General features: G+C 37.8%; 2 protein-coding genes across 21 annotated transcripts; both read right to left on the bottom strand.

Annotated features, from left to right (window-relative positions):
• Positions 1–175: 175 nt before the first annotated feature.
• On the bottom strand, positions 176–14,447 carry tnnt1 (troponin T type 1 (skeletal, slow)). 19 transcript variants are annotated; one of them, XM_055153040.1, is made up of 19 exons: positions 14,393–14,447; positions 9,302–9,329; positions 9,203–9,219; positions 8,841–8,864; positions 8,271–8,291; positions 7,079–7,099; positions 6,772–6,792; positions 6,142–6,168; positions 5,853–5,876; positions 5,541–5,561; positions 5,372–5,393; positions 5,234–5,294; positions 3,128–3,244; positions 2,182–2,259; positions 1,978–2,088; positions 1,796–1,905; positions 547–637; positions 427–467; positions 176–331 (listed from the first exon to the last, which is right to left on the bottom strand). In XM_055153040.1, exons 1-19 carry the CDS (start codon positions 14,430–14,432, stop codon positions 286–288), a joined length of 921 nt encoding a protein of 306 aa, XP_055009015.1. In that variant the 5' UTR covers positions 14,433–14,447; the 3' UTR covers positions 176–285. The 19 variants fall into 19 exon arrangements, with proteins under 19 accessions (XP_055009015.1, XP_055009016.1, XP_055009022.1 ...); XM_055153041.1 differs by having other exon boundaries at positions 5,372–5,390; XM_055153047.1 differs by lacking the exon at positions 14,393–14,447 and adding an exon at positions 14,248–14,286.
• Positions 14,410–26,053, bottom strand: pih1d1 (PIH1 domain containing 1). Of its 2 annotated transcripts, none has more exons than XM_055153061.1 (14): positions 25,718–26,053; positions 23,999–24,105; positions 22,088–22,141; positions 19,907–22,019; positions 19,558–19,666; positions 17,808–17,865; positions 17,517–17,705; positions 17,154–17,215; positions 16,748–16,829; positions 16,580–16,676; positions 16,338–16,361; positions 16,184–16,262; positions 15,849–15,992; positions 14,410–14,525 (listed from the first exon to the last, which is right to left on the bottom strand). In XM_055153061.1, exons 5-14 carry the CDS (start codon positions 19,636–19,638, stop codon positions 14,487–14,489), a joined length of 855 nt encoding a protein of 284 aa, XP_055009036.1. In that variant the 5' UTR covers positions 19,639–19,666; positions 19,907–22,019; positions 22,088–22,141; positions 23,999–24,105; positions 25,718–26,053; the 3' UTR covers positions 14,410–14,486. The 2 variants fall into 2 exon arrangements, with proteins under 2 accessions (XP_055009036.1, XP_055009037.1); XM_055153062.1 differs by lacking the exon at positions 14,410–14,525 and adding an exon at positions 15,544–15,767.
• Between the last annotated feature and the right edge of the window lie 1,663 nt (positions 26,054–27,716).

The following is a 27,716-nucleotide window of genomic DNA, read 5'->3' as shown; positions in this document are numbered from 1 at the left end:
TCACTCCTGCCATAACTGTGAACTGGACTTTGCATTGATGCAACAACAATCCAATCTGCACTTTATACTGTATATACATTTGTTGTTCTGTCTTGTTGTTATGTTTTTGTAATAAAAAATGCACTTATACAACTGGGTTAGTTGTTACTGACAAAGTGACAAAATGAACAAGCAGTTTGTTTATTACATATTATTTATTACTAGAAACCGTCACAAATATCTACCATAAGTTGTTATTTCCAATAGTCTTTTCTAACATTTAAGAGTCAATTCTCCCTCTGTTGTTTACTTCCAGCGACCACCAACCTTCCCTTTGCCATGGACCTTTTTGCTGTAAACACACACCATGTGACTCAGCATAGTGTTGGTAGAAAAACAAAAGAAAAAGAAAAATGTTATGTGAATAATTTGTGAGCATTTACTTACAATTTTTGGGCATGTTGGATTCTATTCAGCAGCACCACAATCTACACAAACAGTAAATATAACATATATATGTAACATATGCAACACATTTATAAAAGGGGGCGATGAACTTTGTCATACCTCATATTTCTGATGCTTCATGTGCTCCATGTAGTCAAACTTCTCAGACTCTAGCTGATAGATCCAATCCCACATCTCTTGGGCTTTTTGCCTTAAAACCAAAGTGGGAATTCAATGCACCAGATGTTTTGTTTCCTCACCAAAAAGACCTGGAGCTGTATTTTGTTTCATTCACACATGTTTAAACACACAAACAATGCATTTTTAGGGAAACAGAAAACCCTCCCTACCCTAAAGGTAAACGGTAGCACAGGTGGAAAGAAGCATGTTGAACTTTAGACAGACCAATAACCACTGAAACAACAATTATAAAGGATTATTCAAACTTGTGTGAACGAAACATAACAGTGCTCCAGGAATGTTTTTGAGGAGCTAATAACACCTTAACAGGGCTTACAGCAGAAGACATTTAAAATAATATCACTTACATAATATCACAGTATTTGTAGAAACTAATATGTGTGCAACTGGTGACAGTTTGGGTGTAAAATGTATTGTATTTTAATTTATGAGTTTATGTAATTGTACAGACAACACAGTAAATAAAACACAAATTATGTAATTTTCAAAAGAATAGACAAATAGAATAGAATAGACAAAATATTACAAAAAGAAGCATATCTAAGGATAAAGTGTAGTAAGCGCAAATGTTCAGATCATTTAATATTATTCAGATACATTTTTGCCCCTTAGGCTCAAAGAGTTATCAAAACCTTTATTCAAGTCTTCAAACTAAATGCTACTGAAGTATTGTGTCTGAAATAAATTTTGAAAAAGTTAAACTTCTTAAAATAAAAGTTGCTCAAGTAAATGTAAATGTAACACCACCCACCTTTTTTTCTTAGACACAAGGAAAATTACTTGGACTCATTAGCTTACACATTACAATATAAAAACAAAAGGCAGAAACATAACCCTCAACCAGAGTTAATGTCCCAACTTTGAGTAAACTAAATAGACAAAAACTGTTAGAAATTAAGAAACCAATTGAATACCTTAAAATCTGCTAAATACTTGATCAAAATCACATTTGATGATTTAGTTGTTCTAAAAATCTCTGCAAAATACTATTTTTAAGTAAATTTTTAAACAAATACTTCAATAGTTTCACTTAAATTGATTTTTCCATGTGATACTTTTACTTTTACTTGAGTTATCTTATGTTCCTGTGTTTATACTTTTGCAGAAGTAATAAAATTGAGTACTTCATCCACCACAGCCCTTGACCATAATCATACACAAGGGTTACCTGAGTGCATCCTCTCTCATGTTGTCAATGCCCAGTGGCTGTCGTCTCTCGGCCAAAGTCTTCTTCTTGATCTCTTTTCCTGTCAGACGCTTGCCCTTCCTCAGCTCGGCCTGCACCACACACACATGCGTTTTATTTCCGGCCTTTTTGGAGACACCACAGATTAAACAAACAGATCTGACCTTTGCCAAAAAGCCCCCAAAGTTGGACATTCCAGACAACACTTTCTTCTTCTTGGCATCATCATCTGCCTTCTTCTTGGCCTCCTCTTCCTCTTTTCTGTGGCGCTCCTCCTGAACATTTGAATTAAGTTTATAGGACATGAGCAAAAAAAACAACAAAATATAGTAATTATCTATTGGGTAGCCTTCTAGTTCTCAACTTACAGCAATCCTATTTTGCCTGTCCTTCTCTTTCTCTGCCCGCACCCGCTGAATCTCTGCTCTCTCTGACCGGCGGCGCTCCTGGATGTGAAAAAACATCATGTTATTTCAGTTTAACAACAAAAGAATACACATATAATAGCACAAAGGTCATGGAGTATTTTGAGGCTCTTAAAGGTTGTATAGAGGATTTTTTTAAGGGAAGAGAAATACAGCGGCAGTCCTTTTTCAAATGTTGTGCATGCGTGACACCACCTGCCTCCTCCACAGCTCCTTCAGTAGAAACACCTCTTCCTGCCTCCTTACTCTAGAAATCATGCTTGTTTCCAGCCAGTGCGCGTTCAGAATTACTGTTGAAGTGACCTGTCTAGAAATAATTTATCGAACGACACGTCAGTTTTTAGACCCTTCGTCTGCTTCATTCGCGCAATCGCTGGAAGGAATCTCCAAGAATCACCTCGGTTTGTTTTTGCTCCTTTTCCCCTTCTTCTCTTCTTCTTTCAGCGACCTCAAAAAGCAACTTTGTTTTGCGGCGAACTGCTCGTGGATTCTCGTCGGCCATCGCAACAAACTTTGTGCAAAATGTGAGGAAGCGACAGTTTTGAAAAAGCCTCTAAGAACCGCCGCATAAACCACGTAATCCCCGCATCCTGACGAGTCAGTTACACTAGAAATGTAAGGAGTTTGATTGATGACCTGACAGCCAATAGATAAAGAGGCAGTCTCGTTTTCTATTGGCTGATGTTTATCTGGCCTCAACACGTCCACAGTTGATAAATTTTCATTCTTTTTTTTTTTTGGTCATCATAATTACAAGGCTGCTGCGTCTCTCTAATGGTATTTTAAACTTTCACTGACAATTTGAAACAAAAAAAAATCCTCCATACAACCTTTAAGTACACATCAGTTGAAGTATATTGTCCTCTGAGTGATGTAATATTGAGCTCACAATCCGGTCCTTGAGTCCAATGAGCTCCTCCTCATCCTTCTTCCTCTGCTCAAAGTGTGCCTCTATCAGAGTCTGCAGCTCAGTCAGGTCTTTCTCCATTCGCTTTCTGTGGATGTCCTGGGCACAAAACCGTACAATTACTAAAAAAGAAAACCTTTGTGGTAAATATTACAGTTTAAAGTATACACCGTGTGCATAATTACTAGGCAAGTTGTATTTATGAGGATTCATTTTATAACTGAACTACTACAGTGCTCTTAGTCAATTCAAAATGTTAATAAACCTCAGATGTGAATATTTAAGAAAGTAAAATTGAGGTTTTGGCTGTCTTAGGAGAAAGTGCGCACAATCATTGGGCAACTACCAATGTGCAGAACTATTACGCAACTAAATGAAACACTTTCCATTCTCACTTGTTTATCTTCATCTGTCAGAATAGTAAACAACTCAAAATTTACAAATCAACATTTCTGGCATTAAAAAAAATGTAACCAATATAGCCACACTTCTCCTCAATAATGCTCATAAGCCTTCATGGAGTCTGTTAGTTTCTCAATCTGTTAACAATTAACTTTTTGCGCAACAGCCACCGCAGCCTCTCAAACACTGTTCAGACAGGTGTACTGTTTTCCTTCACTGTACATCTCCTGTTTAAGAAGGACTCACAAGTTCACCATAGGGTTTAGGTCAGGTGAGGAAGGGAGTCATGACATTATTTTTTCATCTTTAAGGCATTTGGTGCATGCGACGGAGCATTGTCCTGCATAAAAATCATGGTCCTCTTGAAAAACGCAGACTTTTTCCTTTTTCATTTTGAGTCCATTTTCAACCTGAAAAGGTCCAACAACCTCATCTTTAATAATACCAGCTCATGCCAGTACCAGTACCCACCTCCACCTTGTTGGCGTCTGAGTTGAACTGGAGCTCTGTGCCCAATACTGATCCAGCCACAGGCCTATCCATCTGGTCTGTCAAGAGTCTCTCTCATCTCATCAGTCCATAAAACCTTTGAAACTGAAATCTGTCTTGAGATATTTCTTGGCTCAGTGTTGATGTTTCAGTTTATGTTTCTTGTTCAGTGGTGTTGGGTTTAATCCTTCCATACCTTGGCCATGTCTTTAAGCGCTGAACACCTTGTACTTTTGAGCACTCCAGGTAGGCTGCAGTTCTGGAAAATGACAGCACTGAAGAATAGGAACGGTTCCTGGTAGCTTCATGTTTGATTCTTCTCAAATCTCTTGTATTTAATTTGCGTCTTTTTTTCTCAGCCCATTTCTTGCGACACTGTTGACTAATTACAACAAAATGTGTGATGGTTCTGTGATTACACCCCAATGTCTGTGCAATTTCACGAATGCTGCATCTCTCTGAAAGATGTTTTACAATTTTTGGCTTTTCAGAGTCAGTTAAATCTTTTTTGGCTTGTTTGGCATGAGGAAAAGAAGCTGCCTAATAATTCTGTACACCTTACTTAGGCCACATCCTCCCTCATTAAAATACAAATACACATAATATGATATGCTTAAATCCAATAACAAGTCAGGTTTATACAGCTTGGAGTTAAAATATGTATAAAAATCATGATATGGTCAAAATACCCACTTGCCTAATAATTGTGCACAAAGTGTAAAACATAATCAAAGTCAATGTAATTTTTCTGGGGGAGAGTCTGTCACCTGCTTGTAAGGATGTTATCTCTTTGCCTGGAAATTTCTCCAGTATGGCATTAAACTCATCTATTTCCATGGAAACAAGTAGGTAGCAAGTCAGAAGCCTGTCTAAAGGTGATTACACTCACTGTAAGAATGCATGAAAGAGTTTTTTGACACTTTAAAAATGTATAAATATTAAAATCAAGAAAAGTAAAGACGTTTGATGCCATAGTGTGGAACATCTCAGGCAAAACAATAACAAGATTAGCAGGGGGCAGATCCTCCACCAGAAAATTATTGCAAATGCACATTTTAACTATGGTGATTACATTCATTTTACAATTTAGCAGCCCTACTACTGTTAATTGTTTAAAATAATCTAACACAAACCTTGTTAGACATAAAACCAAACCAAAGACTCTAAAAAATGTCTCATGACCTTGCTAGGACTTACATCAAAATCCACTCTCTCTCCTTCTGGAATCTTCGGAGGGGCCAAATTAGGAACCAAAGGTCTTCAAAAACAAATACAATACATTATGTACATGTTAAAAAGTATTTCATCAATATTATTATATAACTCCACACATACTTGGGTCTGGGGCGTTCCTCTTCTGAAAAAATGGAAACATTAACACAAAGTAATTCATACATGTTTTTTTTTGTTTGGGTTTTCAATAAATCATAACTGCCTAGTCGTTCAAGTCAATTATTAGTTATGGGAACAAGTGAGAAAACAAACATTGGCTACCAAGTCTCACCTTCCTCCTGGGCATCTTGATCTGAAGTGAAGCAAGCAAGCAAGTAGAGAACGGCATCATGGGATATCAGCCAAGCCACGAGACAAAAGCAATGGCAAGAGAAAGAAAACAAACAGCTGCAATCTCCATCATGCATAGAAACATTAAGATGTAGTTTTACAGCACTGCAAGGATCTATGCACATAATATATAAGATATAATAATAATAGAATGGTAAAGTGGTAAGGTATTGGTGTGAACTATAGTCATGCTAGCATTATTTAGTTTGGAGAAGTGTTAACGATCACTATGTTCCCTAGTCTTATTCCTCACCTTCCTCATGTGCGTCTTCATCACCTGAGCCACCAGTGCCACAGTCGCCATGATGATGTGAACAGCCATGCCAAAAGACAGAAGTAAAACAAAAACACAAGATGCTTTGAACTACATTTCCCATCATGTCAGGGCCGGTTAGAGACTGAGGGAATATGTAGTTTCAAAGATGGAATGGAAGCAAAAATCACTCAGAATATATACCCATTTCTGTAGAATCTAAATACCAAAATAGCAAAAAGCACAAGAAGTAGGATTTTATAGGGTATTCGAACTTCAGCAAACTCACCATCTTCTTGGGTGTGTTGTTCTGAAGCTAACACGGGTGACAAGATGCCAAAATGGAGGATAGTGCAGTAAAGATACGAGCAGCATCAAGGTGTAGCATCCGCAAAGCCAAGAGACAGAGCAGCGGCATTAGTAAATATAAATAAAAACACACTAGATGCTTCAAAACTACATTTTCTATTGTAATAAAGCAAAATGTAGTTTTGATAGTTGTTGGTAGTTTTAAAAGAAGCATAGTTATATATTTCAGCTGAATCTGTAACGTACAGATCACAAATACAAGCAATACAGGGACAACGACTTTAAGGTGAACTATGTAACTTTTTGGTTTGGGGTCCATCACCTGCTTGTTTCTATGGATATGTCATTACTCTGCCTGTAATGTTCCACAGTATGACATTAAACAGCTCTTTTTTACATTTATTCGATCACAAGTGGATTTATAGCTCAAATACAGAGAAAATGAAATGTCACAATGCATGCCACAGTCACAGGGTTGGCAATAACATCTCCACGGTAAAAAGCATTTGATGGACCAGACTCCACCAGAAAAGTTACACAATGCACCTTTAAAAGAAAGTACAGTTTATTGTCCCTTAAATTGCATTAATCTATTATGTTTACAACTCACCTTCTAAGTGGTCTTCTTGCTCTGAAGCCCAAACCAGAGCCAAAATGGTGGACAGTGTAGTGATAAGAGAAGCAGCATCATGGTTATACATGAGCCAAGCCAAAAGAGAGCAATTAGCAAAAATGAAAAAACACACTAGATGCTTCAAAACTACATAATCCACAGGTAGCAAGATGTAGTTTTGACAGTTTTAAGATAAGCATAAATGATATACAATATTTCTGTTGCATCTGTAACATATGGACCACAGATGCACATGGGACTACGACTTTACTTACGTTACATTAACTACTAGGTTATAACTCACCTTCTATTTGGTCTTCCTGCTCTGAAGCCCAGACCAGAGCCAATATGGAATAATGTAGTGATGATAAGAGTAACAGCGTCATGGTTAAAGATCAATCAAGCCAAGAGACAGAAGCAGTGAAGAGCAAAAGAAAAATAAGAAAAACTACAACTCTGTACATGCATCAGAACAAAATGTAATTTACAGCATAAGACAATTAGCGTTCAAGCAATATGTTTATATAGGTATGCGTCATTTTGTCACTATTATGAGTTTTATCTGCACTGGACTCTGTAAAGCTTTGACTGTCAAATATATAGTACATTTTTTCAGTGTTTTGTGTCCGTCACTTACCTTCTACCAGGGCATCAAGCTCTGAAACACCAGCCACACACCCGTCAGCATAAGCAAAGATGGAGGTTGATAGGATGAGAACAGCATTATGGAAATCAGCCATGCCAAAAATAAAAAAATAAAAAATAGGAACATAGAAAAGATGATGTATATGTGAGTATACATTTAGGTTTAAGCACAAACTGAAGCCACTATACCAACAATGCTTTGTATAGCAGAAAAAATTTGCAGAAATGTAAAATGTGCTATGCTTTTAATCGTCTGTTAAAGCATTTTGATGGTATGTGATTTAGAGCAAACAAATGTCAATAGCACAGGATTAAAATGCTTTTGATAAATAATTGTAGCTAAAGCCATTCCTCACCGTCCTCCGGGGTATCTGGCTCTGAAGCAGCAGCCACAAATGTCAACATTAAGCAAAGGCAGCATAATCATGGTCATGATCAAGCATCATGTCAGCAGGATCAAGAACAAAAAGAGAGCAAGGATGAACAGAAAAGCAGGAAGATGTAGCTTAGTTTAAATCAAATGTAACTACAATTCCCCATGGTGTAACATAGCCACAGTTTCAACAAGGGTTTGGGAAATGTAGTTTTATAGTACTTACCATATTTACACTCTATTTATCAAAAAGTTTACTTGAGTTATTTGAAAATATTCTATTTGTGTAAAGATAATTGCAAATTTGCTTTACAAAAATGATATTGAACAAACCTTTGATTCTACAGTTTCTTGTAATCAATACTTTCATAGATTATCTAATTATGTTTTTAAAATAAAATATATCACACACTACTATACACCATCATCCTTTATGTGTGTTAGATGGGTAGTGTACAACTGGAAGTCCATCACTCACCTTCCTCCAAGATGTCTTGCTCTTAGGCACAAAGTCAACACAAGCGATGATGGATGATGTTACAATGCGAGGGGAACCATGGGACAGAGCCAAGCCAAGAGACAGACAGACATACAGACACACAGGAGGCAAAAGTACAATAACAGACTATTGCAGGCTGAACAGGAAGAAAACAGCCAGATGTTCAACTTCCTAAACTGTACTGAAGCCATGTTCACAGCAGTAGCTCTATGCAAAAAGCATAGTAAAATATACAGGCTATTACATGTGAACTGAATGTTGCATTTGTTATTCATGTATGCCCACGTGTATGTACCATTTTATGTCAAATGATCCATACAGAATATACTATATTTCTATAGTATAGATGTACCTTGGTGTGGCTCTGAAAGTCCAGACCAGCCAATAACAACAAAGAATGTAATATACAAGTTAGCGTTCATTGAAACTGAGACAAGGATATTGTGAATTATGGGTATAGTTGTTTATACTGTAGTTTTTGTTTAGTTTTTTTAGTATTTTAAAGTATTGCTTGTAAAGTATTTTGTAAGGTATTTCATATCTTTTTACCTTCTGCCTCTTCCTCTGGCTCTTCTTCATTTTCCGAACAACAAAGCACAAACATAAACTTACAATAAAACAGAGGAGACTGTGTTGGCCCCCCATAATCTTATTTATGCCCTCACAATCTAAATACATTAGTGATACAAATTTATGCTTGTAGACAGTGTTGTCATAAGCAGATTCAGAAGTAACTATAAGTCATCCATAATAATCAGTGATTCTAACATTTTTACTCCAAAATGGGATAAAATTAAAATATATGGATTGCTTGTGTCGCCATAATCTCTCAAATAAAACTGGGAGAGCACTGACAACATGTGGTTCTGCAAGCACAATTTGCATATTTTCACAAAGATAGCTGGTCATACCTTCTGCCTGCTCCTCCCTGAAAGGTAAACAAAAAGAGAAAAATGCATTGGGAAATTGTAAAAAGTACAAATATGGACATGAATAGAACAGATACTTACTCATATTCTTCTTCAACGTCCGACATGGCTGCAAACACACAGATTACATGATTTAGTTGATGTGAGTTGACACTATAAAAAAAGGCCTATTGCTGCCTGTAAGATTAGTTTATTCTAAAATTTGAGACTAAAAGTAAAAGATTATATATATATAATGTGTTTCTCACCTTCCACGGTGGTAGGTCTCTCTCACCCTCATTGAGCTCGGGTCCTCTACCAGAGGCCTGGGAGCTTGAGAGTTCTGCGCAGTATCTTTGCTGTTCCCAGTACTGCACTTTTCTGGACTGAGATGTCCGTTGTTTTTCCCGGTATCTGTTGTAGCCACTCTTCCAGTTTGGGGGTTACAGCCCCGAGTGTCCGATCACCACAGGCACCACTGATGTCTTTACTTTCCAGGCTCTCTCCAGCTCTTCCTTGAGCCCCTGGTATTTCTCTAGCTTCTCGTGTTCCTTTTTCCTGATATAACCATCGCTTGGTATTGCGATGTCAACCACCACCACGGCTCTGCTCTGTTTCTTATCCACCACCACTATGTCTGGTTGGTTCGCCATCACCATTCTGTCAGTCTGTATCTGGAAGTCCCACAGGATCTTGGCTCGGTCATTCTCCACAACCTTTGGAGGTGTTTCCCACCTTGATCCTGGGGTCTCCAGCCCGTACTCTGCACAGATGTTTCTGTACACTATGCCCGCCACTTGGTTATGTCGCTCCATGTATGCTTTCCCTGCCAGCATCTTACACCCCGCAGTTATGTGCTGGACTGTCTCAGGAGCCTCTTTGCACAGTCTACACCGTGGGTCTTGTCTGGTGTGGTAGATCTGGGCCTCTATTGCTCGAGTGCCCAGGGCCTGCTCCTGAGCAGCCAGGATCAGTGCCTCTGTGCTGTCCTTCAAACCAGCCCTCTCAAGCCATTGGTAGGATTTCTTGATATCAGCCACTTCAGTTATGTTCCGGTGGTACGCCCCATGTAGGGGTTTGTCCTGCCATGATGGTCCCTCCAGCACCTCTTCCTCTGGACCCCACTGTCTGAGACATTCTCTGAGCACCTCATCTGCCGGGGCCTTGTCCTTGATGTACTCAAGGAGCTTGGATGTTTCATCCTGGACAGTGGTTCCCACACTCACTAGTCCTCGGCCCCCTTCCTTCCGGCCTGCATACAGTATATATATATATATATATATATATATATATATATATATATATATATATATATTATATATATATATATATATACCTCCAAAGGTTGTGGAGAATGACCGAGCCAAGATCCTGTGGGACTTCCAGATACAGACTGACAGAATGGTGATAGCGAACCAACCAGACATAGTGGTGGTGGATAAGAAACAGAGCAGAGCCGTGGTGGTTGACATCGCAATACCAAGCGATGGTAATATCAGGAAAAAGGAACACGAGAAACTAGAGAAATACCAGGGGCTCAAGGAAGAGCTGGAGAGAGCCTGGAAAGTAAAGGCATCAGTGGTGCCTGTGGTGATCGGAGCACTCGGGGCTGTAACCCCCAAACTGGAAGAGTGGCTACAACAGATACCGGGAAAAACAACGGACATCTCAGTCCAGAAAAGTGCAGTACTGGGAACAGCAAAGATACTGCGCAGAACTCTCAAGCTCCCAGGCCTCTGGTAGAGGACCCGAGCTCAATGAGGGTGAGAGAGACCTACCACCGTGGAAGGTGAGAAACACATTTTTTATATATATATATATATATATATATATATATATATATATATATATATATATATATATATATATATATATATATATATATATATATATATATATATATATATATATATATATATATATATATATATATATATATATATATATATATATATATATATATAATATCGAAATTTTAACCCACAGTTGTTGGTGCACAAACAGTAGCTAAAATTACATATTATGTGAAGTATTTAGATCCTCGAAGACAATAGTGCTGATGTGTCCTCTACTTATTTCTATTATTACCACAAGATAAAATACACTGGCTGCCACTCGTTATCAGTCCATCACAGGTGGACATACTCCTCATGCCCCTGCCATTATTCTCTGTGGACATTAAATGACACGCTCATACATTCTTTTGGCTATTAATGGGGCAGGCAGGCTGCCATTGTCCCCACATAAAACCAGGCTAAGACACACTGGTACGATGGGGGAGCACTGACACAGATCTGGCAACGCACAAGCATCCTGATTGATGAGGAGACAACAGGTGAGTATGCCACACAGGTTCTCACATAGTAAGAGTAACAGATAGGGTTTCTAACACTTTCTAGACTCAACTATGGCCCTTTAGCATCCAGCGTGCAAAAGGAAAACTCATCCCAATGACAGCACTTCCCACGTCAGAAGTCAACGATCACTTGACCTGACCATTTCGCCATCTATTCTGGATGCTGCTCAAACAGACGTAAATCATGCTCCTCAGTGTGGCCTAGATCCAACAACAGTGAGAGGCTGGGAAAGGTCAGAGTGTGAGCACAGTGGAACTTAACTTTTTACTACTAAACTCTATATAGTGTTTGAATAGCTTTGTCTACTGTCTACAATTTGAGTGCAAACTAAACCAATTTGCACATATGTGGTCACAAATGTATACTGTGTGAAGTGAATACTGTGCTGAACAAATACAAACTAACAGAAGAAAATCTATGCTTCACAGTATAAATGGCAGAAATGCTTATTATATCAAACAAATACATAGAACAAAAACAAAAACTAGGTATGTTACTTCAACACTATGTAGCCTACTACATTTGAATATCAATGCTAACTTAACCACATACTGTGTCCAGTACTGCAAGGTACTGCTGCTCCTTATATACTAGTATCTATGATGCTGTTGATAGTATTTTTCAGCTGCTGGACTGATACAGCTAACAATAACACAATCAAGCACATACTAGTAATGCAGAACTACTTCTTTATGGCTTCTATCTTGCCTATAACATTTAACACATTTTACTTAATACTGGCATAAATACCCTTACTCTAAATTTACACTATGAGAGCGCACGGTATGGATCTCCCTCACTGTGGGATTACAGATGACAGTAGCATTGATGAATGCTTGTCATCACCTCAGTGACAGCAGGGCAGTCCTCTCGGAAACTGTCAGTTTGAGCTAAAGGGGGAAGGGAGGCTGAACCTGTGCCGGGATTCTGGACACGATTCAAGTTCCACAGGCCACTGTCATCAGCTACAGCTCAGATTATTTTAGTCAAGGACATGTGTGGAACCACATAGGGTAAAGACTAGACAACACCGCGCTTTTATGATGGCTACTGTCCTGTGGTAGTTTGTCAATCTTTTATCTTGATTTATGACCTGTTTCACAAGCAGTCTAAGTTTGTAATGAATACATGTTACAAGCAAATGCTCCAACAGTTGGGCTAATGATTATAAATGTTGTAATTCAAATCAACATGTCAGATAAACCACGATAGGTGCGGGTGGTATTGTCTGTGTGTGGTATGAGAAAAAGTGTGTTGTGTAGACCTTCTGAATATTTTCTATTCATATCACGCTACACTGTTTTCACACAGTGCCCCTATTCTAGACACATCAAATCCCAAGTTACATCACACACATGAGAAGAAGGAATGTCCACGGATATGAAAAGATTAGATATAAGAGGCACTGACAAGTTGACAAGTTACTTGATTGCTAAATTGCTTCTCCAAAAAAAAAAAAAAAAAAAAACTGTTGTGTCCTTAACTCACCCCACAAATGAATGCACTATTACATGTTTAGAAGCATTTATTCTACAATGTGGTGCTGTACTGAGCTGCTAATGAGACAATAACACAGAGAGACTGTCCAGGCCCACACAGTCCATCAGCCCAAACAGCACTGGGTTTTGTAGACACCTGTTTGGTAGCTGGACACTAAAGTTAGCTAAAGCCTGATCTCATGCTGTTAGCATTTGGAGCTGTTGCCACGGAGAGGACAAAGACAGCAATAGTGTTCCCAAACAAACTATTTAACATTGTAATGCTTGTGCTCAGCTGAAAGAGCTTAACTAGGGATAACTCACCGGATTCCAGCATCATTCAAATCAATCCAGCTCAATAACTTTTTAATGTTTCAAAATAGCAGACCTGTAGATGCAATAGGACCAGCAGTATACTGGACATACTGAAAAAAATCTCAAATAATGTTTATGAACAGCAGAGTTCAAAAGTAATAGAGCCTTTCCGATAGGCCGGGTTTATAAAAAGTACTCTTTGGTCATGTCTAAGTGACAGTGATGAGCTTGGGTCATCTGTCAGTAAAGAAATGTGGTGTGAAGCAGAATCCAGACTTTGGAGAAATTGGGTAGTTTTAATGTAGTGTTAAATGGCAATAATAAAAAGTCTGTCTACTTTATAAAAAAAGAAATGAATCAAAAATCAAGATTTGGTCAACACCCAGGAAATTTTTTTGCCATATCGCTCAGATCTAGGGTCCAGTCTGTGTTTTTTTCTGAGCCAGATAAGGCCCATATAAGATAGAACATGAGATGGTCCTGGTTTGGTTCTGTCTTGACAGGTCCCACAAGTAGCATTAAAGAATGGAGAAATATGATGTTTTTAAGTTTACCGTGACCTTATCCCTTTGGTTTTACATAACACCTTCATCTATGTCAACAACAACTTAGTTAATTTTGAGATTATTTTGAGAAACAACACTGAAACAATAAAAAACAAAGTATACAGTGTTCCCATATCAACTATTCAATTGTGCAAGTATCTTCTTTCAAGCCTTTTTGATTGTGATGTTATAGATTTTAAACAAAAACATCAGTATTGAAACCTAAATTGCATTATTCATCTGTTTTTTATTTACCACTGTAAATGTATTGCGTTTGTATCATTTACTCAGAAATGTTGGCATTGCAATAACCAAAAGACCCAAAAAACCATGTAACAAACACACAGACATACCTGCAGTGAAGTGATGAGCACTGGCAGGGACACCGGGGGACAGTGGCAGACTGGAGAATGACTATTGTGTGGAGCCAGGGGTTTTATACCAAATGTGGGAGCGGCACTTGAGTGTGTAAGTGGGGATATAACGGTTATACATTACCAGAATAACTGTGAGCATGGCTGCAGGGCCAGGGCCACATGTGGATTAGAAAGATGAGCAGCCTCTGGGATAAGGCAAGAACAGAGGGATGACCTCACTGGACAAATGCACAGCTACCGCCACCACACACCAACTGTACACAGGACAGGCAAGAACTCAGAGTTTAACACATGCCAGCTCTAATAGTTAATTTTACTCAATAGCCAATACTCTACTGATTTATTCCAACCTTTATTCCAAAAAAGTTAATTTGGTCTTTTCCTCAGATAACTTTTGTTTTTCTAACAGTCCATTTTGTCTGTCAAGGTAAAAAAATGAAAACAAAAAAGTCAAAGTAAAAGATACAAGGTTTTCAAGTCAATACCCAAGGATGACTGGTTTTCTTTTATTCACTGGCCACAGAGGCTAGTCCTCAAAAGTCAGAAAACAAAGTGGTCAGTTTGAAAGTGTTGGTGTTGTTTTTATTGAATGTATTTAATCAATATATTTTGCTAAATGTGTGCGTACATAACATAACAATAAAGTGGTAAAGGGGTGTTAGGTGAATAAAATTCATCTGAGTGGCTAGTGAATGTATAGTCTCTACGACGACTACTTTCACGGTTTTAGTTGGAAAAATGTTCATGTTAACACAGATGTCAAGACAATCAATATATATATATTATATATTTATTTTTAAATGAATGCAACTTTGCTTTGTGGTGGTAGTTGAGGAGCTGTGCAATGGCATGGAGATCGTTCTACAGTACCATTATGATGTTACAGCATGGATTCAAAGCATCAGGTGACACACAGGCAAAAAATATCAGGGTCTGTAAGCATCTAGCAAATAGTTTCTGAACGTCTGAGGGTCTGATAGTCTAAACAAAGGTTTAATATTGTCCATTTATAAATGCTGTCTTTACCCTGGGAATCTTTCAGTTTCTGTAGTTTGTATCATAAATCAACAAGCATCATCCAGGGCACTGAGCAGAACATTTTGCACTTTAACTGTACTAAGCATCAAGTATGAAATGAGATTATTGTTCACATGATCCAGAAATAGGCAACTGGCAGCGAACTTGATTTTTCACGAATAAAGAGCTCTCCCAATTAGTGTGTGGATGATTGCCAAAGTAGTAAAACAATTACACATTTTATCCTTGTAGAAATTGGTGCCACACATCTAATTTCATTCAAAGTAAATGCTGGCAATTTCAACATGCTAGAATTGCTTTATTTTTAATAGAGAAATAAGCAAACCATGTTATGTGTTCAAGAAATACAAAATTGATTTATTACTTTACATATAAACAATTTAAAAAAAAAATATATATATATATATATATATATATATGATTTATGAAGATACAACAGGCATAGTAACTGTAAGGATCTGCAGAAGAAAGAAGACGACGTTAATGGCATTCACATATAAACATCGTATTTGATCATCTAATATTGTAAAATTATGTACTTGAGTAGTGGTGTTGTACTGGGCCATGCTGCTTTCCTGGTTAATGAGAAAAGGGTGGAAAATGTCCATGTGGTACAGAGAAGGGCGGGCATTCAGAACCAGTCTGTCCTCTCCCACGTCCAGCAGCAGAGAGCGAACTGAAGTCTGATCAAACAGTTAGTAAAAAAAAAAGTGAGTATGGTAATATTATATTATTATGCATGTCTTGTGAAGTAATCCAACGACCTCTGGGTGTTATGTTTAAACCATGTCAAGCCATATTAGATATAGGGTAACTATTTTAACATGGTTATTTAATGTGTGATTGGAAAGAGACTGAGTGTGTGTCCTCTTACTATTCCAGGAAGCTTTATCTCTGCTATGAGATATTGTGGATCACCAGCTGGGGGCTCAACCAGCAAAGTGAAGTCAGGTCTGTGGACAGAGAACTCGTCATCACCATGAATCTACAATGGACACGTCATAAATATTTGGAAATGGACAATTTACCTTTTAGCAGCAATCTGGTTCTCCCTGAAGTAGAAAACAAACAGACAACAGTATTACAAATAACTAAAAATAATGTATTTATCAAAAGTTGAGAAATATAACTTTCTAACTATTATATTATTATTTGGGTTTATACCAGTGTCAAGTGAGTAATTTTAGTTATTGTTTAGCTTTTCAACAAAATGTAACTTTTCATTTCATCGGTGTTCAAAAACTAGACTAAATTTATTTTTGTGACATACTGAGGTTGTAGCTCTTGGATAACTGGTCGAGTCTTTGTCCGAATACTCTGTTCTCCAATTGAACCCAGAAACTTCCTATTCTTAAGGACTTTCCACTCTGTTGGAGGGAGAAACACACAGATAAGACTGTAGGACAAACACAAATCTTCAAACAGAGATAGTGGGTACCTCTGCTCAGCTCCAGATTATACTTATTTTCCAAGCCTTCCACAGACACCAGGATTATAAACTGCTGAAAGAGTGGATCCTTCTGCAACCACAAACAAATCAAGTTTTTCCTCATCTTTCACAAGATTAGCAACAACAGGATCAGTCTTGTAGATCCTTTATATAGAATTATGCACCAGGTTTTCTTGGTCTTGTTCATTCTGTCGTTTTTCTTAGTATACATGTTTTGGGATTTTCATGTATTATATTATTGTATTATATGTAATTATTAATTATAGTCAATCAACAGTAAAGGTGGCAGTGATAATGTTGATGTTAATGTTTATATATGAATTTTGACATTGCTTTGACTGTTTAATTAGATTTGGTTAAAATAATACTATACAATGAATGGTTGAGTACACACCCGACAGGTCTGGAAAAAGTCTTGGTTTATGACCACATCATACGCAGTGCAGCCTTGGGAGCCTGATACACACAAGAAGAACACCGTTGAAACTCTCTTATATAATGTGTCATTCAGTACCACACACTTAATCATCACTTTCATACAGCAGTTTTATTTGATCAAGTCTGCACTTGCAAAATCATTTTAGATCTCTATTAGCAGAATGGATTCCCTAACTTCTCCACCAGTTTGCCTAACAGAAACCAATGGATGAGACTGAGATATAATACATACGGCTCATTGCGCAAATTCACTAACTGTAGACATGTAGTGAGAAATCTATAGTTTAAACAAATTTGCTGGAGAATGAATAATCCATACTGTTATCCATTTCTGTGTGTGGCTCTCCGAGACTCATAGGAACCCTGTATCCACTGGGGTCCTCAGACTGGAGCAGTTCCACCAGCTCATCCCGGGACATGTCTGGAGGGGGCGGGACTGAGTTTGACTGACAGATATTAATGAAAACCTTCTGCTTTGATGGCTCTAGTACAGTCTTGATACATATGCCTAGAAAGAGGAGCACGAAGAAGTTGTAAGGTTACATTTTTCAATTGATCAAACACAACAAATCATAATGAAAAGTTACACACATAATGGACAACCGCTTACCTGGCTGTGGTTTTATAACTCTAGAATCAGGGTTTTCATCCTGCATTTTTCCCATTGTCTGTTAAAAATATAGACGATGATTAGAATCATTTACATTTCTTTCTTGAAAAAAGCAGGAAAAGGAAAACATTCTGGGGTATTGTACAATTGGCAGTCCACACATAAGAGGTATATTTGAAACTAGTGCTGTCATGCGATTAAAAAAATTGAGAGATTAATTAATTATGATCTGTAATTAATTAATCTAATTAATCTCATTTTAATCTCACCTAAAAATTGCTGAGAAAAGCCTTCAATTTGAGGTATTTTCATTTAAATTCATTATTACATTATTGTGGCAGATCAAAAGACTGATATAGATTTAAAAAAGTGACTTTATAAAGTCATTTATTGTTTAACAAATCTCTCCAATTTGGCTGTTGAGCCCAAGTCTCCATGAATAAGAAACTGTTTGCTGTAAAGTAGCAAAGACGAGGAAATCTGAACATAATAACTTTTGTCTACTTAAAGACAATAAAAAGTCCAGTCTTTCCTTAACCATATTAAAAATATTATTGATAGAGAAATGCTTTATATATGAGATCACTGGTTTTAGTCCTGGTTTAGACCTGCTTTAGTCCTACTTTAGTCCTAGTTTAGTCCTGGAATGGATTAATCCTGGTTTTAGTCCTGGTGTTAGTTCTGGTTTAGTCCTGGTTTAGTCCTGGTTTTAGTCCTGGTTTTAGTCCTGGTTTTAGTCCTGGTTTAGACCTGGTTTAGTCCTGGTTTAGTCCTGGTTTAGTCCTGGTTTACTGAATTTAGTCCTGGTTTTAGTCTTGGTGTTAGTTCTGGTTTAGAGGCTCACAGGAGGAAGCGCGGTTTACGCAGCGTACGCGAGAAAACACGATCCACACGCGGCTCACGGGAGCACGTCGGTGTCCGCGCAGTGTCTACGGAAGGAAACGTGGTCCGCGCGTTCTCAGGTTAATGACGATGATGAAGGTGTGTGTTTGTGTTGTGTTGTGTTTGTGTGCGTGTCCCCTCATGTGGCAGGTCACTGTAGGACAGTAGTGCAGACATCAAGAGCCTATGCAGGTTGTTTTCACCAGTGACATTTAAGTTGTAGGCGATATTATATTTGTTATTTTCTTTTATATTTCACGTCGGGAGAATAATTTCCACGACACGAATGCGTTTTTACCTGTGCACTGCTGCCTCTGTTCTACTGGCTCTACGACCTCGTCCATTGTGCGACTGACGCCGTAAACGTCGCTCTTACTGCGCGTGTTTTGTGCGGGTTTCCGACAATGAGTGGAATTGCCGAAATTAAAAAATGTATAAATGTGTTTTTTGTTTGTGCGTGTGTGTGTGTTGTTGTCCCAACAACACATAAAAACAGGTTTTATAATAAAGCAACTCACATACAGAAACACTAAAGTTAGAGATTAAAAATGAGATTAACGCGATTAAAAAACATAACGCGCTAAATATGACTGTAATTAATTAATCGCAATTAACACGATAATTTGACACCCCTATTTGAAACTGCAGTGAGAATTCAAAAATACAAAATTATACCAGACATCTTGATCTCCACATAAGACAATATGTTAATGATTTATTTGAATATTATGATCATCTGCCTGCTGTAAATAAACCATTTTCACTACTTTTAAGTAGTTGTAAGTATGACGTTATCGTTTTAGTATAATGTTAAAGGAAAGGTCAATTGACAGCTTTACCCCCTTGGCACTGAATAAACTGTTCTGACCTGCAGGAGCAGATGCTGGTACAGCTCCTCCTGCTGCTGGAGCTCGAGCTCAGAGTTCAGAAGAGATGAGTCCGTTGTCATGACGATGAGAATGGGGGACGAGGGTTCACTGAAGAGACATACAGAGAAGAGAAGTCAATGCAAATAATTTCCCTCAGTCCCGGTTAAAATGCTATAAGTTATGTCTATGGGTTTCACAAGCTGTGCATTTCTATAACAGTTAGAAAGTTTTGCCTTTAAAATACATGATTAAAAAATGCAGCATAACGTGACATCCGTAGCCTGGAGTTTATACCTGGGCTCCCTTTTTTTCTTGCTGCATTAAGATTTGGTGTAAATAAATGTTTACCTTTTCCGAAGCTTGAGTGAGATGTGTGAGACAAGACCCCTGAATGAGAATGGCAACAAATGGAGTCAAAGGGAAGAACACGCTGCAGTAGACTACAGCAGTGCAGCAGCGTGTGGTTAGCTTGGGCTAAAGCTAAAAATAGTATAAATGTCTACGCTGAGAGTTTGGTGAATGAGCGGCTGACTGCAGGTGCTATAGAGACATTTGTGCTGTCTGAAAGAACAAGGAGGACATGTCCGTATCACTACAAAATGATGCTACAAAACCAAGCAACCAAAACAAACCAAAACGGTCTTCTTCAGCCTTCAGTGCTAATGTTGGCATGCACCTGAAAGGCGCATTACCGCCACACTCCGGTAGAGAGTGGGAAGACTCCAGAAGTCCTTACATCGTTTCAAACTTAAAATCTGGTCTTTTACTCAGTACAATTTAACCTATAGATTCTAACCTTAGAAAAACGTCCGCTTATGTTAGGCTATAGGAATGTTACCCTATCTTAAACTAACTTAAAACTGTAACCTTCATAAGGTAGGCCTACTGAATTTACAGGGAGAGGAGATGAGCACATTGGCACATTTCCACTCAGACACTGAGGGTACACCGAGAGTACATTGAGCAGCCCTAACACTGAACCTCCATTCAGCTGATGGAGGCCAGTCGCAGACAGAATGTTAATTAGTGGCACCCAGGTGGTTTGCATCCGAGAGTGGGAATGTAGGAACCACATGTGTAGTTGAGACACACACACAGTTCTATCTCTCCCCAAAATACCAGATTTATCAAAGGACATCAAATGGGATAGGATCATAGATTCCTCTGCAATTGTTTCATAAGACATTAAGTTACAACATTCACATAGTTTCCTGTACTCTTGGATGGCAGGCCTATGTTGTGCAAATATACCAAAGGCAACTGCTAAAAATTGAATGACACCTTAAATAGGCTAGTCGAATCAACTTCCAGTAGCACATTTACTGGACTATTAGCCTCCAGAGCATTCCGTTTGAACTGTAATAGGAATATTATAAGATTTCCTTTGTACATTTTACCTGGACACAAAACATGTAGTATCTGGTGCATTATAACTTTGCACTGGTACATTAAAAAAGCCAAGGCATTAATAGACACCACAACAACAAGAACAAGGCACAGTGTATCTGGACTATGACATAATAAGGATTAGTGGTTAAACATATCCTAATATACAATATATAGAAATAGAATCCCATCATGCACAAAAACATCTTGTGAGCTTTCAGGAACAGTCAGATTATTTATTTTTGTAGTGTTGAGGAAAACACCATTTTCCTCTTGTGTTAATTTCTGCTTAGATAAAGAATACACTTGAAACAGAAATAAAGTCCAGATAATTTACTTACATACAACTCACATACAAGAGAGCAATACTTGTACAATGAGTCTGTGTCAACATTCCCATGCAGACTCAATGTTTACACCTATGCAATGAGTTTTATACTCAAACTACAGTGGGAGGCTACCATGGATTAGACTTAGTGCCTCTTCATTGGTGCACAGACCAGCCAGGCCTGTTGGCACGTTGCACAGTCCAGTCAGCCTCCATCCGGGGTGTTATCTGGGTGGCAAGTCATGGCATCATCCCTGTTAATAGTTCTTGTCCTATTTAGTTAGTTTGCTATTAGATGGATCATGCATTTGTCATGACATATACTGGATCCATGAATCTCACAGCTGTCATCATAGTCCGTATCGTCACATGTCCTCGATACAATAATGAACTACGGCAGTGGTTAAAAAACATATCTGAGGCTAGTTATTTATTCTAACAGTAGCACGATGACCATTTTGTAGAAGAAGAAAGGACTGTGTAGAATGAAGCAGCTCACTTTGCAGGCTTATCATTCTCTCCACAGACATGCGCTCTGCTCGTGGCCTGGTGCAGGTTGAATTTCTCATTAGAGTTCAAAACCTTTGTACTTCACTCCACTGCAGCACATACTTTGAGAAACATCCAGATAAACCAAGATAGTATCCTATCTAGTCCACTTTGGCTACATGTTCACTCCTCACATGATGTACTTAAGTCCATGTCATGCTGTTCATGATCTGACGTCTGTTTGTAGTTATGGTTCATCTGAAAAAACATAATGTCAGAAATTCAGTTGTTAAAAAGTTTAATAATTAATGTTATCTCTCTCTCACCTCTATGAGATGTAAATCATCCCGTAAATGTCCATTATTCTGTGATAAATGACTCTGAAAGACATAAGTTAAACAAGTTAAACCTAAAATGATGCAGTGAGACCATTTTGTAGAACAAAGCTAAATATTATATTTTCTGAATGGTCAAGCATCCTCAAGATGAGACAGAAAGCTGAAACTCATGAATGTCCACACTATTTATATTATTCACACTTATCCAGTGTTGCAACAACCATTTATTCACCCTTTCACGCACACGCACACACACATGCACACACATTCATAAACCAGTCTATGCAGTACTAGAGGAAGCAGAGGTGAAGAAAATTCACTATAAATTCAAATGAAGGGATTAATTAGACAAAATGTATAACGTATCCATGTTTATGCATTTTACTATAAACTTAGCTAGCTAAAATAGCTAGCGTACTGTGATGGAAATATATATTGTGTAAAGATTTCTCTCAATCTGTTTTTGTGTAAATTAATGTGATTTCTACCTTAGACCAGACCAGTCATTAACATGTGTAAAGGCTCAAAAAACACAACTGTCTCCACTCTCAGGAAGCCCTTTGTTGTACTACCAGTCCTCAAATGTACGTTATTAGCACAAGTCTGAGCCACTACACTATGCTTTGATTTGTATGTAACTTTTATTTGTGGATAAATACTCAGAGCTCAGATGCTCTAGGGCAGGGGTGTCAAACTAATTTTGTTCTGGGGGCCGTATCCAACGTACTTTGATCCCAAAGGGGCCAGATCAGAAAACCCATGTCATATAAACCCCAAAAATAGCAATAAATTCAAATATTTGTGCAGAAAAACGCAAATGTATTACAGAAATCTTTTTAAATTGATGAACTCTTTCTTTTACAAAATATTATATTATTAAGAACTTGAAACTTTAAGAAAAATGCAATTTCAACACAACGTTTTAACTTGTTTGCAAATAGGAATAAGTCCATTTTTGTTGTAAAATCCTGCACTCGGCTCCACTTTTTTCATGTTGGACATTTTTCTGATGAGGGTGTCATGGTCAACAGTCAAAACCATTGTCCTTTAAGAGTGTTTGGAAAGAGACAAGTCTTCATTTGTGCTGCTCTGGTGGGAGGGGCCACGTACAGAGACGCTGGAGATGCTGCTATGCTAAGCACCACAGAAAATTACCAATATTTTAGTAGAAAGTATAATTAAAATATTTTAGTAGAAAATCAGCCGAGGGCCAGATTAAAGGTCTTGGAGGGCCGGATCTGGCCCCTGGGCCATATGTTTGACACCTGTGCTCTTGGGGTAAGAGGGACTTGGAGGGGGGAGGGGAGACTGGAGACAGGTGACTTGGTCAGGGCAGGCCTAGGTCCTGTCCATATCTGCTGTAACAAAGAATAACCCTTTGTCTGTATTCCAAAAACTCATCGGGCTCCACAAATGGTTTTTATAATTATTTGTCATCGAGAGATACATAATTTTTTCCACAACAGTACTAATGCAAGTTAATGTTGGTGAATACTAATAAGATGCACCCACCTATATAATACAGCAGACTACATTGTTGCTTGAGTCAAAGACAGGACTGTGAGCTCCTTAGGTGCTGCTTTTAAGATAACTCTCAGCTGACCAGAAGATCCTCCGCACATACACACACTATTACAGACTACAAGAACTGTAAACACATACAGTTCTTTTTCTGTCCTGCCTGGAGTGTACTTAGCTGTGCAGTTTACTTTTGCCTAGCTACACTTTTAGCTTTTCCTATGTAAAACTCAATAAACCATTGTGACTTTACATTACAGGTTAATGGTCCAACATATGTACAAAAGCCACTAACAAAGCAAATTTTGGATTCAACACGAGCAGGTGCTTTAAGTGATTAAAATACTTTCTTTGGGTTAGGGTTAGTTTTTTTTTTTTTACCTTTTCACTCTCTGATGTGCGGTGTCTTTTCCGAACAAAAAACACCAACAGCATATTGGCAATCAAAGACAGCCCCAACATGGTGTACGCAATTCTGTTGGTGCCCACTAGAACACAACATGAATTAATAAATATTACAAATGTCTGTGAAAAAAAAATTGATAAGAAAAGTGAAATACCTTCATTTGCTTGATTCTTATCTAAAAAAATCTAAAATTATAATGGTATAGTTTTTATTACTGGGACAATGTAAAGAAGTATTTATATATATTTATATATATTTCTATCTTTTGTACTGCTCTAGAAGTAATTTGTTTAATTACTTCATCCAGTACCATTGTTCCCCGTTATGCACATTATGCACATTACGCACATTACGCACATTACTAATGCACATTACGAACATTACGCACATTACGCACAGAGCCTAGGGCACCAAGTGCTTTCATCGATTTCCATTGCCCAGGGTGGGCCACATCACAGCTTCATCAAACATAAACCTGACAGAAGCCAATATAAACATCCCGTGTTTGTCTTGTATAGTAAATCACTGCTGCCTAGATACAAGGATAGACTTGCCAAGGATAGGATAGGCTTGCCAAGAATCACCTAATAACAAAGACGCAGTCGACTGAAAGTTATATTACACAGTCCAAAATGTGAGGAGGATACAGACAACTGGACACATTTCTATTTGTGAAACCGGTGTCATCTTAACAATTTCCTGTACTCACAACAAACACTGACAGCATTTTTTCCCCCCATTTATTTAGATGTCATCCTGCTACTTTGGATTTGCCAGGTTCTCTCTTTAAAGGCACTCTAAGCCTATAATTTCAGCGTATATCAAAATCACAGTTTGTTTGGTTACCTTTAGAAATGTACAATTCCGTATTATATTGTTCACTGCAGATAACAAATTATCCTGTCCCAATATTTGACTGTTAATAATTACATAATTAATATCAAAGCATCCTTCAAAATATGGAATCTGGAACAATATTTTTTTGTAGCCGCATCTGACAGATTCTTATTTTGTTGTTGTTCCATATTATTTGTAACCTGATTCATCAGCCGGCATCTGACCTCGGAGTGTTAGAATTTGTTCGCTCGACGGTAGGCGGGTACTTTTTATCATTTAACCAATCGCTGCTATTTGGTAGTCACGTGTGTAATGCGCCGCTAGCGGGGCTAACTAGTATATTAAGCTTTTCCCATATCCCATATGAAAAAGGGCAATAAAGTCTTTTCCCCTTGATGAAATTCACCAAGCATTCTCTTTATTCTGGCTTTAAATCCTCGATCTGGGGAATTGTTGACAACACTGAATATATGGCTCTTTGCTGACTGGCTGGTGCCCGAACTTGCACTTTCGGGGTTTTTGCAAACTGTCTATTGTATTTTGATTCCTGACCTAGCTGCTGGGGAGAAATGAAATTGAGCAGAGGCAGTAGGCGCCAGCCTGGCTATATTATATGAGCTGTTGATGGTCGAATAACAAACTCCTAAGAGTTAACTATTAGTGTCTAGCAACTTGCTGCAGAGTTGCATTCTGCTATTTATTATTTATTTATTGCTGCTCATATTTTCAACAATATTGTACATTTTACTTAGAGAAAGGGTTTTTGGGCTTATTCTGCAGTGCAGCTGTTATTAGTGGCATAATTTTTTTTTTCTAGCAATATATCACACTTCAAAGCATGTTATGGTTATCCTTACCAAGAGGAGAGCCTGAGGTTTTTTGGGGAGGACTGGGGTTCGATGCGTTCTCTGTGGGAGTAGAGGTGCTCATAGACACTGGAAAAGTTGTTGCTTTTGTTGGTATTGTTGGTGTTGGTGCTGTTGTTGTTGTTGTTGCTGCTGTTGTTGTTGGTGTTGTTGCTGTTGTTGTTGGTGTTGTTGCTGTTGTTGTTGGTGTTGTTGGTGTTGTTGCTGTTGTTGTTGGTGTTGTTGGTGTTGTTGTTGTTGTTGTTGTTGTTGGTGTTGTTGCTGTTGTTGTTGGTTGTTGTTGTTGTTGTTGGTGTTGCTGTTGTTGTTGTTGGTGTTGTTGTTGTTGTTTGTTGGTGTTGTTGCTGTTGTTGTTGGTGTTGTTGCTTGTTGTTGTTTGTTGGTGTTGCTGTTGTTGTTGGTGTTGTTGGTGTTGTTGTTGGTGTTGTTGCTGTTGTTGTTGGTGTTGTTGGTGTTGCTGTTGTTGTTTCTGTTGTTGCTGCTGCTGCTGCAGTAATTAGACCTAAAAGTGCAACACAAGGCAATGTATGTTTCATTTACATTATTATTATCTAATAAAATCTGTTTATCTTGATTGGTGCTCCTTGCCATTGTATTAGTTTTGTGGTAGTGGCAAAAGATCATCCATGATGTTTGTAGCTGCCCAACAATAAACAAATTCACGCTAAAGCATAGAGAGATTGTGACAAGTGAAATAAAGTGGTAGGCTTACTTACCAAATCTCAGTAACAGCTTATTAGCCACATCTAAAAGAGCAAAAAAGAAAAAGGATAAAGTTAAGAGATTTCAACAAGGGATGCTTATATCTAGTTAGTCCTTGTGCCTTGTTAAGGGAAATTTGTGTATCTGAAGGTACATTTATAGCGATAATTTTGGCTGTGGTGGTTCAATTACCATGAAAAGTATTTTTACAGGGAGTTTCATCCCAGTAGGACCAATTTTGGTGATGTGAGAAGTTTTGTAGACACTGAGCGTGTTTCGGATATTTGTGTATCCATAGGCTTCCATTATAAACTCATTTTTTTGACCTGAACTCAAAATAATTTTTGGTGCAAGTTCAAATTTTTTTGGAGCAAACCCAATGAATCATCCTGATCTGATCAATTTTGGAGACACGAGAAGTTTTGTGTACACTGAGAGTTTTTCAGAAATTTGTGTATCAATTGATTTCCATTATAAACTCATTATTTGACACTCCCTCACAAAATCAAGGTGAAAATAATTTTTACTTTTTTTTTTCATTTCTCTGCAATAAAAATGGAATGAATTTTAGAAAAAAATAAAATTAAAATAATAATAAAAAATGTGCCTCCTTTTAAACCCTCCCCTCCATGGCCTCTATTGTCACCCTACACAAAACATAGACACACTTAGACAATTTGTGCCTGGAAAACCAGATGAAACTAGAGAAAGCCACCAAAATGGACTGTATGTGTTGTGTATGTGACTGTAGTGAATATCTTTGAGTCAAAATGGTTGGAGTAAAAAAAAAAATATTTCAAGGAACGTTTCTGTGGCTATTCAAATCCATGGCTCTAAAAAACAAAGCAACAAAAAACAAAAAAAAGTGTTTCTTGAAAAAGACAAAAAATCAAAAATCAAAATCATGAAGGTAAGCGTTCATTTAAAAGCCTAGGCTTATGTCGATTTGTATAGTCTGATATAGTGTAAGAGGGAAGTAAACATGCCTTGTGAAAAGATGAGAAAAAATTTGAACTTTGGAAAGTCAATTAAAAAAACAAGAACCTTTGAATAATATTAATGTTTGATGATTTTATGGCAGTTTAAAAAATGAAATACACAATTTGTATGAAACACTCCCAGTGTGACTTTTTTCCAAATGAACTTTTCTCAAAAACAAAAAATGACCCAAACTCCATATTCACACTGAACATCCACACTGATAGGCCCGTAAAAAAAAAAAAAAAAAATGCTTATAATAGAAGTGTCTTTTTTTCCCCCCCAAATTTGCAATAGGTGGTATGGGACA

Source organism: Boleophthalmus pectinirostris, unplaced genomic scaffold, assembly GCF_026225935.1.
Source record: "Boleophthalmus pectinirostris isolate CB_2022bp ecotype Guang Dong unplaced genomic scaffold, ASM2622593v1 HiC_scaffold_17, whole genome shotgun sequence".
NCBI lineage: Eukaryota > Metazoa > Chordata > Actinopteri > Gobiiformes > Gobiidae > Boleophthalmus > Boleophthalmus pectinirostris.
This window is presented reverse-complemented; position numbering and strand designations above follow the sequence as displayed.

Coding starts and splice junctions, on each gene's coding strand:
- tnnt1 (XM_055153040.1), bottom strand. CDS start 14,432: ATGTGGCCCTGGCCCTGCAGCCATGCTCACAGTTATTCTG. Junction 3,245..5,233: donor GAGAGAGAGTGGATTTTGAT/GTAAGTCCTAGC, acceptor TTTTGTGCCCAG/GACATCCACAGAAAGCGAAT. Junction 2,260..3,127: donor TTGGACTCAAGGACCGGATT/GTGAGCTCAATA, acceptor TTTCACATCCAG/GAGCGCCGCCGGTCAGAGAG.
- pih1d1 (XM_055153061.1), bottom strand. CDS start 19,638: ATGACAACGGACTCATCTCTTCTGAACTCTGAGCTCGAGCTCCAGCAG. Junction 17,706..17,807: donor AGTTATAAAACCACAGCCAG/GTAAGCGGTTGT, acceptor TCCTCTTTCTAG/GCATATGTATCAAGACTGTA. Junction 14,526..15,848: donor AGTACAACACCACTACTCAA/GTACATAATTTT, acceptor TCCTGTGTACAG/TTGGTGTGTGGTGGCGGTAG.